This window comes from Malurus melanocephalus, unplaced genomic scaffold, assembly GCF_030028575.1.
Source record: "Malurus melanocephalus ecotype Western Australia unplaced genomic scaffold, MMel_1.1 scaffold_175, whole genome shotgun sequence".
Classification (NCBI taxonomy): Eukaryota; Metazoa; Chordata; class Aves; order Passeriformes; family Maluridae; genus Malurus; species Malurus melanocephalus.
Genome location: NW_026623407.1, coordinates 793,092 through 805,258, shown reverse-complemented (window position 1 = coordinate 805,258; position 12,167 = coordinate 793,092). Strand labels below are relative to the sequence as shown.

General features: G+C 36.6%; 1 protein-coding gene across 12 annotated transcripts in view; it reads right to left on the bottom strand.

Annotated features, from left to right (window-relative positions):
* The window catches only part of LOC130577361 (neurexin-1-beta), a 647,097-nt gene that overhangs the window by 364,830 nt on the left and 270,100 nt on the right, over positions 1-12,167 (bottom strand). For 7 of the 12 annotated variants that reach the window (XM_057372640.1, XM_057372642.1, XM_057372645.1 and 4 more), the window contains 2 exons: positions 9,143-9,346; positions 6,911-6,937 (listed from right to left, as the gene is read on the bottom strand). In XM_057372640.1, the coding sequence (XP_057228623.1) occupies positions 6,911-6,937; positions 9,143-9,346 (231 nt within the window). The remainder of the gene's footprint in view (positions 1-6,910; positions 6,938-9,142; positions 9,347-12,167) is intronic. The other 5 variants (XM_057372643.1, XM_057372647.1, XM_057372656.1 and 2 more) reach the window with 1 other exon arrangement.

The window sequence follows — 12,167 nt, the reverse complement described above, 5'->3', positions numbered from 1 at the left end:
TTTTTTTTTTTTTTTTTTTTTTTTTTTTTTTTGCATCTCAACAACTATATATATATAAGGAAGAGTTAGAAATTGAAGCCTTTTAGATAACTTGAGCATTTCCCAGCAAGATTCCCTACAACATAGGTTTTAGATGAGAAATCAGTGTATCACAAGACTGAKTTTCTCATCAACCACTGAGAGAGAATTCAGAAGTCCAATGTGCCTTTGCTGTTACCTTCTGAGTCATCTCTCAAGCCAAACAATATCCATGTGAAATTTCCCAAAAAGCCACAATGTAAAATGGACTGCAAAACTTSGTTATTTTTTGTGAATGGCCCAAAAGCACAGCAACCCCTCATCTGGAATCTCCCAATATGTATCCCCTTCATGATACTCAATACATTTTCCTCATGCTGGAAAATCCCTAAAACTGAGCAACAGGTACTTCTAAGTCCAATAAGCTGAATTCTAGATTTCACAAGATTAATTCAGGCGAGGATAGTTGTGATGCACAGAACTGAAGTGGCCGTGTCTACCCAGAAACCTTTCCAACATTGTCTTCAGCTGGCTGAAATATCACTTCCCTAATTAATACAGATTAAGTATTCCACAGCTCAAGAAGTGATGTTTCTGCCTTTCTGTCCGTAAAATGYACTTTTTCAGGATGTTCTTGCTTAGATGTAGGCCAGATGAATTCATTTTGGGACAGCATAAATCTGTCTTGCTGAAAAAAGCAGCACACTCTCTCTACTAGAGGTTGTTTTTCTACTGCCCCTGCACCATTCCTGCCTCCCCCTCATCCTGTTTYATTCTTCAACAGTTGTCAGAAAACTGCAGCAAGTTAAAATTAACAATTTAGTTAATGGGTCACTTTAGTCCAATTTACCACACACACACTCGCACATTTGTGGTGGCAGCAAAGCAATGGGCAGTGCCAGAGAAGGACCAGCAGACAGGAAGAAAGTTAGAAAATTTTTAAATGAAATTACCATTTTTTTAGAGACAGATGAAATTCTGCAACACAAAAACCTAAGAATGGTATGCAAGCTTTCAAAAAATGATCAGCAGTTTGCTGATCCACTTTCCRTTCCTACCCTAGTCACTCCTACCATTCAGGTAACAGCTACTGCTTTCCTGCAGGAAGAGGTGGATGGCTTTGCCATCACTGCCCYAGGAAGCCAATTAAAGTGTTGGGCTTACATGGAATTACCTGTGCAGCATCACTTCTTTCCACTCTATATTTCACACAGAATATATTCGCAGAGAAATTGGAAGCATCTCTCATACCTGGCTTCTGTAACAGTGCAGAATAAATTATGTGCTATCCCTTAATGACCTCAACACTCCTGTCTATATTGTTACAGGCAGGCTCTTTTGCTTTCAAAGCTGAACTTTTTTCCTGAGCTGAGCTGTTTTCAAGCTTTGTTCCAAACACAGTGCCTGGAATGTGGCAGAGGATGGTCTTGGTGCAACTTCAGGATGGAGCACTGAGGACTCCAGTGAAAGTCCCTGAGTAAAGAAGCAGCTTCCCCCTTTTTTGGGTATGCTTCCAATTAGCAACCACTTATTTTAATCAGAATTTGATTGAAAAGGGTCAGATATGCTTTCCATTTTGTTGCACAGYAGCAGACCCTGTTTTTTTCAGGAAATTATGTGAAAAGGGGCCTTTCAACTGGTATTGCTGAATGAGAAGGCGTCCAATGACTTCCTGTTCTAAATCTACAAAGTGTAGGCAAAGTTTTAAAAGAATTATTTATAATTATTTCAAACTTCATGCTACAAACAGAGGGAAGTTCTTGACTGAACTTGCAGTGGAAGYACCCTGCTGATTTGCTGCATGTCCTCTATGGTAAAGCTCTTTTACATATTTTTTGCCAGGCTGTCAGCCACGCTTAATGAGGAAGAGATCAAAACTCATGCAATTCATAAGCACTGTGTAAGAAAACAGGCCAAGTACAAAATCTTACATTTGGGGTGGAGCTATGAAATTGAATCATTTTAATTATTTTCTACTGCCAACAACAGCAAAAAAAGGGAGAAAATAATATATTCTAATAATTCTTTTCACAACATRGTAGAAAGCTAATACATGGAAATGTATTAATGATTATCATGGTAGATTTAGGAATATCCATAAGAGCACAGCTGGAGATTCTGGATTTTGCAATAAAATGCAGTTTTATAAGCAGTAGCTTTCAAAAGAATATACARCTTTCATGTAACATTTTCTGCTGCTTAAAATTCATGTGCACACTGAAAATATACTGTAACTAAACACCATTGCTGGTTCCTTAATATATACAATTCCCCTCTTATTTACTAATAATCTGACAGAGCTCCTTGTCATGCCCTGGATTTGCAGGATACTTTGATAAGAAAGAAATGCTTCAGTAACAGATATTCCCAAATARGATAACTTAATCATCGGTAATGTGCACATCTGCAGGATAGGGAAATTTTAAAAGGATAAGCATACAAAACAAGGAATAAAGATTGAGGGTTATAGAGAGGAAGAGAACGTTGAAATGRCATGAGAAAATAAAGGAAGAGGAACAATAAATGATACAGAGAATGGGTGAATAACTAGATAGCCACAAGAACCAGGGGTGTAAATACAACCACTGAAGGGGCAGTTCTGAGAACAAACAGAAAACCCTCAAAGCCCAGGAAACTCTTCTTAATTGAGAAAGGTGGCCACCCAGCTTGCAAGGCAGGTTCACACATTCCCTRGGGAATTATAGACACATTTTCTACCATGGTACTCTCTGCTCCCTAACATCCTGCAATTCATAATCATTTCTTCTGACAGTCTCACATTTGAGTATAACTGAATCCAGGGCCATGGCTCTATGAATTATTGCCTACAGAAGAAAAGCTGTGTACTATAAAACCAACCTAAATCTCTCCTGCACTGTGAGCCACAGTTTCTCACAGCACCACCCAAAAAACATGTCCTGTATATTTTCATATTGAACAAAAGTATCAGATTGGGAAATGAGAGCCAGTTATTTACCGATTTACATTATTAGTGGTGTAATATATTAATTAATAAAAATCTGGAGTCCTACTCTGCTGACTCATATAAAAAGTAAAGAAAATTTATATTCAGAAATGATAGCAATACCATAGTAATAATAAAACCCCTCACAACCCAAAAGATGAAATAATGTGTAAGACTGCTGCCATCTGTGACAAAAGCATATGGAATATTAAAACCAGCAGCCTTTACAGCTACCTGGTATGAAAAACTTCTTACAGGTTCCTGGGTTTTTTTCAGATGCTAATCTTTTGGAAGGATTAAAACTGGAAAAGAAAAAAGGAATTGAAATTAAGTCAAGGTGGTAGCCCTTAAGGTTACACAAGTGAAAAATATGAAAATATAGCACACCTGTGTTTGTTCACAAGTCATTCAGGAGTTGTCATTAAGCTGCAATGTAAATTTTATTGGGACAAAGTCCTGTCTCTAAACAATGCTAGGGAAAAATTCCATTCAGTTCAATGGGATTCACTGATATTTATAATTGATGCTTTAGGGTTTGCAATTAAAGAGTAACAACTACACCATCCTTCAAAGRGAGACATATTTTGGTTCTTTTTTTCAATAATTTATTCTTAGGCAATATTTAAGGATTAGTTTATCAATTCTATATATAATGCAGAAGAGCTCTACAGTTATCAACTTAGCTTTTAGAGAACAATAAATGCCAAAAAATGCTGTTACATTCACATTCTTTAAACCAACAGAGTTCACTGCAGTCTTGTTTTTAAATTAGTTCCTCACCCACTAATACTGGAACTGTAACACCTATTTCTGTTCATAAAATAAGCAATTCCTTTTCTCCTGGTGTCAGCCCCAATATTTGCCCACACGTACTTGCAATTTAAAAGGACAATTTAATTTTGTCAACTTGTAGCTCTGAAGGACACAATGAAATTATTTAAGGATGCACAAACCCAGCATTTAAGGAATAGTATTTTCTGACTGACACGAGACAGAATTTCTAGTCATTTATGTTTTTATGGGCACACAAATCTTCTAACCCTGCACTAAATATTTAGCACACTACACAGTTCCATGAAATTAGCAAGAACACCCTCCAAAATATTGTTAATGAGACACAAACTCAGTAGTGACCTGATATCTGATTAACATTTTACAACTTTTTAAAATTCTGTCCTTCAAACCAGGAAGACCACAAAATGCCACCTCTTCTGCAAGACAGGACATCAGCTAAAGGTGAAGGCATGACCACGTGTAGAAAAAGTTGCTGCCAAAATCATAGCTCTGTCAGTCAACAATTGTTTGTCTGATCTGCAGTGAGCAGCCAACAGGCTTCAGAAGAAAGTGAAAGGAGGAAGAGATGCAGTATTTTATATCCCTAGGTTTGTAATTCACAGCAGGAAAAGGTGCTTATATTCACATTTTCCTTTTTCTTCTCTCAAGATTGTTTTATGTTTATTTTGAGTTTTTGTTTGGGTTTTTCTTTTTTTTAACCTATCTTTCCAAATTTAAACCTTCATTCCAACCTTGACTGTTACTAGTCTGGTTATAACAAATAACTTTCAGTCCTTGAGATTATATTATATATATAAAACTTCAACTGAGGTTATATTAACAGGACTAATTTTTAAATAACAGAAATAGGAAATGAAAAGGAAGTTTTCAAACATGAAAAGCAGATTTTCTTCTATCAGTGTAGAATTGGGATTGATACACATCCAGCTCTCAAAAACAAAAAGGGAGGCACTCAACTACCACAGTGTTTAGCAAATTAATGCTCCAATTCTGGATGCTGCTGCTTTGAAACAAATTGCGTTCCACTAAACCCCATTAGATTTTCTAATAAGCATTTTTAAGGACTGCTTAGAGCAATAGTTCTCCATAATCTAAAAATTAAAATACAGCAATCGCTCACCAAACATCTGGCTGCTGAGAAACTCCAGTGCAGATTAAGAAAGCGTCGCAGTACTTACCGTCCTGAAATCCCCCAAACCCCTGCTCGGTACACACAAAGCACCACAGGGASATGGAGCTAATCACCCAAGTTCATTCCTAATAACCAACACTCTATAAGCAAACTGTAAAGAAAAATAACTTATGAGTATTTATATCAAGGATATTCTGTAGAGAGGTTGTGTTGCTTCTGTATGAGACCAAGAAGAATTTAWAACTGCTAATCCAACCCAGCAGATGCATTTCTCTTCTTTGCAATCCTCTAACTGAAGGCTTATTTTTTTTGTGTTTGCAGATTCTCTTTTGATCCAAAATTTGCTTCAAAATGAAACCTAGAAACCATTTAAATTTGTTCTTATGACACATCATTTAGTCCAAAAGAGATTAAAAAATGAAAACGCCCATTATCTTGTGGCTTTATTCCTGGGGGTTTCCTTACGTTAGTAACTCTGTTTTCAGTAGGATTTTCTGATGTTGTTAAAGAAGTTAAGAAAAAAAGCAATATTGCTTTTCCTAAGGAAAAGAGGAATTTACCAGCAGCAGGAAATCTCATTACGGTTCTGCTCAAAAAGCTGCTTCCCTTACACTTGGAAGCTTTTTTCTAATTGAGATTTCTTTAGTAGAAAAGAATAATGTCCTGCGGCAGACCAAGAAAATGTTTCTGAGATTTTTCATGATTTTATATATTTTAGCAAGTGGAAATATTTGTGTTTATAAGTGGCTTTTTAAAAACATTTTTTATTATTTTTCTTTAATATGAAAAGATATCTTTATCTCTTGGTAACTACAAGCATTYCCTTTATTGTACTAAAAAGTCTCTCTGAATTTAAGTGCAGTTTAAATTGTACACTTGACCCAAGAAATCTCTGGATTTTTAATACGAATGCTCTATTTTTTTTTCCTTGCAAAATTATTAATTGAAAAATCTATTAGCAAATGATGCATCAGAATAACTTCAGATCCTTGTTTTTCTTTGTGGTTTATAAAAGCATTAAAGAATATTATGTTAGTGTCTTTTAACCATTAACAAGTTGTTAATATTTTAATTATTATGCAGTTTGTTGTTTAGCCTTTTTTCTATTTGCAAAAAGCCAGTCCTCTGACCTGCAAAACCTGTTAGGAAGGGAAACAAAGAAACAACCCAAAACTCAAATCTACCATACTTACTATCAATAATTTTGTTGACACCATTCAGGAATCCCATAGACTCAAAATAAAATCACAGTCCTTTTTCTCCTTTCAGATTATAGCCTCTTAATCCAAATAATATCAGAGAAGTTAAAATTTAGTCCATTCATCTGGCAAATGTTTCCCTCTGTTTCATAAACATGCATATCACAGAGAAAAATTGTTCAATTCAATGGTTTTTTAACATAATTAGAGTGTAAAAAATCATCATAAAAATACGTTATTCTCAGACTTAATAATGTCCTTGTTGCAATGAGTCACATTCCCATAAAACAAAGATTTAGCAAAACCAATTGTGCTATAACCAGCTGGTAAATACAGTTAATGGTCTAGGMGGATTGTAAAATAGAAATTTTTGTGGTGAAAACAATTACGTTCCCACAGTCTCACCACAAGTTGAAGGTAAAATGTCAGGAAAAATAGAGAGGACATGGGGGGAAATGTGTGACAGCTTATCAGAAATGCTGGTTCAAAAATTCAGTGGCTACTRTAAATAAAATAGCTTATTCAGAATAATCCAATACTACAGGTACCATTCCTCTAGGCTTGTTTATAATCTGTAGAATATTTCTCTTTTATTGTTCCAGTTAAAGCTACATCCCTAGGGGAAGGACAAAAAAAACTCATGCTAGAGTGTATGATGACTTTTTACACAAGGATAATTAATCATCACATTTCATTAWTAAATTATCAAGTGCTTGCAAGCTGTCCACAATCTTTGCCATTCTAGTTTGCATATTTTAAAATGGTGGAATAACATTTTAAAAAGTTTGAATAGGCACTTACTGGAATTACAGTTAATCCTGATACAGTCTAGATGGGGAAGAATAGATGAAAAATGAAAATTTATCCTTCAAGGTAACAGCTGCAGACATCCAATAAAATCACAGTCCACCCTTCCGGGGACAGACACATGCAAATATGGCCACTCCATATCATCAGTCTTTACATACTGTTAGAACCCAGATAAACTGCGATAGGTCTTTATCGATAGAAACGACAAATAGGGTAAAAATGGCCAATTTCAAACAAAGCTACATGGTGACAAATCTAAGTGGAAAAAAATCAGCATTAAAAGTCAAAGATGCTTAACTGAGGCAGGCTGCAACCTTCTCCCCATCTGTGAAAGAACAGGTAATTTCTCTCGGTGCAATTAGAAAGTGCTCCGTCACAATGGGTCGTAGAGCAGGCCAGGCCACAATCAGACACCTTGGACAACTTGTGGATAGTATAACCTCAAAGGCTCATCTTCAAAAACTGGGGATTGACTCACAGAGCTCATCAACAGGCCCACGAATAAGGGTTTTGGGGTTACATTATCCTTAATGTCTGGGTTTTAGAAATGAACAGTAACTACTTTAAAGTTGTGTTAATATAGAGGAAAAAAAAATCACATCTTTATAAACACTTATTAGAGAATGAAGTGAATCCTTTCTATTTTAACATTACTTTCTTGCCTGACTAAAAAAAAAAAAAAAGAAAAAGACAAAGACAAAATAAAAAAACTAGGGCCATTGGAGAAAGGAACAATATTGCTAGGGCATGTATTTATTTACCTTTAATTGATTTTTATGAACTATAGTATTAAGCAGAGGGCAGCACTTTGCATGCAAAGGGAATAACTTAATCTATGCACAATCCTCTGCCAGGTGACCTGCATTTATTTATTGCTGAAAAAAAATAAACCCAAGCCCCAAATCCTACACTATACTACTCAGTTTGCATGGCTACTCCTGCTTTACACCTTTGAGGAACATGTATACCATCAGACCTAGATTTTGTTTCCATATAGCTGAGTTTGTCATGTGTCGTCAACCGCATCAGAAAAGTGGTGGCAAACAGCCGAGGAGCAGCACCTGCACMCGCCCTGTTACAGAAAGAGCTCGGAGCCTCCCTCCCACCATGGCCTTTGCTTTGGAGAGCACTGCCAGGAAAGGGTCACCTGGGATGGGTCACCTGGGAAACCCTCTGCTCCTCCTCTTCCTCTCTCCTCACAGCTGGACACCAGGGCGGTGTCCTTCTGGTGAAGCGGAGCGTGGGATGGGTATTTTCTTAAGCCCGACTCCCCACCTATGCTTTCTGGAAATCTAAAACTGATAAAATACTTTCTTATTTTTTAAAAATAGCATCACCCTGAATGGGAATAGCTGCATGGAATGTGTGTTTTCCAGAGCATACTCCTGTTCTCTCTCAGCTCCTGTTTTGTACTAACCCACAAGCATGGCCAGAAGCTCGTTTATTTCTTTATTCTTTTTTTTTTTAACTAGAAAAAAATCATAACCTGACATTTTTTCCATCATATTTTACACAAGGATACCAATTTTTCTTTTTTTTTTTTTTCTGTAAAAGGGCTTGTGCCTCCTGTGTTCACAAGGCTGTTTGCTGAGGGCCGCAGTCTTTGGGCATTGAAGGGTTGTGTTATCGTTCGATACTACAAAAACACCACTACAGAATTGTTTAAAAAAGAGGAGATGGATTTAATATAGATTTGACACCTAAAAAAAGGAGACCAAGAAATCCATCAGTGGGAGCACCTAACTGCAACATTTTCAGTGTTAAAACCTTTGATATATTTGCATGTCGTACATKAATTGGTGGAGGTAAAACTGAGCTGACCTAGATACAAATTGTTTCTGGTCACACATTTCAATCGTGGAGTTGCTATTCTGAAGAGATTGTGGAGGGAGACCAATYTTCCACAATCAAGAAAAAAATTATTTGTCTAAAAAATACCACTGATGAACTTGTCTTCTTTTTTCAGCATACACAACAGTACGAAAATATTGTGATGGGTAATGTTAAGACTAAATAAAGGACACAAAAATGCAAAAGGAAACAAAAGAAACTGTAATAATGGCCATGTATTTGTGTATGTACATATGCAAATGTCGCATTGTCATGTGCTCATATATCATCTCAGTTTACTTTGAATGTTAAAACGGGCTGTTTCATAAATGTTTGCAAGCAAAAAGAAAAATGTAAAGAAAATGTTAATTTCTTGGAGGAAGAGGTTGTTACCTAGGTTGACCGTTAGCTTAACTCGTCCTGCATCCAGCTCTAACCGAAGGGTGTCCGCGGATTCCCGCGAAGTTGTTGCCATTAAGATGCCGTAAGCTCTCTGAGACCTGAACCTTAAAGACACATCCTCGGCCTCCGTGTGCATCACAACAGGAAGCTGTATTTTCATAAACATACTCCCGTCATAGCTTAAGATGGTTGCCTCTGAAAAGAGAAAGGAGAAAAMTCAGTGAATAAAGAATTGTGCTCTSTCTACCRAAACTCCTTAAAGGGAAGATGGTAAATGTATGTTCAGTCAGCATGACAMAGAAAAATTGCACATTGCATTTCATTATTATTGTTGGAAAACACAGGAAAAGTTGGGTTCAGGGCTTTTGTTAGGTTTTGTTTTGATTTGKTTTGRTTTTGAGTGKCATCCCTTGGTRCTTTAAAAAGAAACTAAACTKCTCYTTAATGAACCAGTCACATATGCATATTCAACAAGATTCCTAAAATCACTGTAAGGCCTGTACTACCCTAAATAGGTCAAAGCCAGGAAAWGATATCCAGGTAAACCTTAAATCYTAAMAAAAGGCCATTTCTRCTGGTCATAACCCTAGGTAARCACCTTAGACATTGCTAMAACCACGGGTTACAATCATCCAGCRAGCAAAAATYCTCCTGAAATGGGTACCAGTTTGGATGGGGCACAGGCTGCTTCATGACAACAAAACCCATGGAATGGACTCGAAAATTCTTGTATGAAYGTTACGACAGCTTCAGCAAGAGGATTGAGACTGGACTTGGCATATTGAGGGTAACATCTTCAAGCCCCCAAGACCAGCAAAGAACTGTCACTTTCAGACATTCCAGGAAACCCTCCTGGCGAGATGTTCTGGCACAGAGCAGTCACAGCCTGTTAGACCCCACAGCAACCAGTCACAAGCCTTTTCCCAGTCACCAGGCTGGTAAGGAGAAAGGTAGCAAAGAGACTGCATTCTGCTCACAGGGAGGCACTGCAGTTCCTAGAAAGCAAAGGAAATGAATTTCTGGAACTCCTCAGCAAGTCCTTTTTGGAGGGCAGTCAATCCTTGTGGGCAGAGAACACCAATGGGAAGCTCCTCCATGCTTCAATTTGCTCCAGGGCAATGGGAACACTCAGCTAAAACAAAGATGTGTTGTGGTTCCAACGTGCAATAATATTTTCAAGAACTAATATCCCCGATACTATGTTTATTAAGTTTCACAACTAAGTTTGCCAAAACTGTTTCCACAGCAAATCTTGTTTGCTGTTACAGACAGATCAACTCTTCAAGATTTCCAGCCTGCACAATCTGTGGAAGGACAAAATGTTCCAAAGATTGTGTCAGAGGCAAAAGTGAAAGATGATATTTTCACTAATGCAATCCTAAAATGCTTGGGTTAGAAGGAACATTAAAGATCATCCAGTTCTTATCCCACTTAAACACTTCCAGAGGTGGGGCATCCAAATCTTCCCAGGGCAGCCTGCTCCTGTGTAAAAAATTTTGAATTGCCCCAATACAAATTCTCCCAATTTGGAGAAAACAGGTGTTGGAAAAAAATATGGTGTCTGAGACTGGTGTGAAAATCCTTAGGTGTAACAAGAATGCATTTASAGGTTTGATGGTTTCTAGCTATGCTAGACAATCATGTTTTCAGCATATTCAAAACCTAAATTTTTTCTGTGAGGCAGGTTAAATGCTTAACTTGCAACTATCTGAAAAGAGATTTCAAGCCAAAAAGTGTTCAGTGGAACGTGATTTGCTTTTTTATTGTTTGGGATATTTGTTTGTTAATTTAGGGGTTGGGTTTTTTGGGGTTTCCTTCTTTGTTTATTAGTTTTTGGGGGGAAGTCATGAACAGAGGTTTACAATCCCTTCACATATCTAGGTGTCTAGTCTGTGCATGAAAATCTCCCAAGATCTTTATCAAGGTAAACATGATTTAGGTAAAGAACTACAGCAAAAACCCTCCTAATGTTACATGGAAATATAAGAGAAAATAAAAGGTATTTTGGATTGTCTGTAAAGATCCACCACATTARTAGTATTTAGGATTTCATACACAGAGTAAAACCAACATTCTGCTACACTAGAGGTCTGCTGCTAACAAATTATCTCAGGATAAAAGATAATTTAAAGAGAATTGTCAGAATCAGCACTGGTACTGTTTTCCAACTTTCCTGTAATTATTCAAGTGGGGTTTTTTTTGTTTGAAAAATGCAGGAAAAGGAGAGGAGGAACTTAATTGGAGGCTTAATTTAATTGGAGATGGCCTGTGAGTAACATCATGGTGAGCAGACCTGATGTGATTAGATACTTAATCCTCCTAAGCCATACTGTGCCAGAATTTTGGGAACAGATGTTCCAAGAACAGACCAAAGATGCTGAACAGAAGATCAAATTACTTAAAAGCTCTGGGCATGGAGGAAGCCCCCTCATGTCAACTATCTCCTTTCAACATGTCCTTTTCAAGGCACAGGCTTTCTAAGCACACAAGTATCACAGAAAGAAAAAGAAAGAAGAAAACAACAAAATTTAAAAATATATAAAAGAAAAAAGAAAAAAATAAAGAAAAAACCCTGAACAAATAAAAACCTACGAAAAACAAACAAGGAAAAATAACAACAAAAACCAAACTACCAACAAAACAACCCCAAGCAAAACCAAAGCCACAAGCAAATCAAACAAAAACCTCAAAAGTGAATGAAAAGCAATAAACAAAGCAAAAACAAAAGACAAAGCAACCCCCCAAATCACCAAAACAACAAACAAAGTAGAACCAAGCACAAACTTGGCAGGAATAGATTGCTAATTTACAAGGTCTGCTTAGTAACAAGGTGACCTGAATGACAAGAGGCATCAGCTACACAAACCTTGAAACAACAATTTAGCTAAAAATATGTATTATAGTATTATATTAATTTTTGCCCTCACCCTTTTTTTTCTTTTCTTTTTTTTTTTTTTTTTTTTTTTTTTTTTTTTTTTTTTTTTTTTTTTTTTTTTTTTTTTTTTTTTTTTTTTTT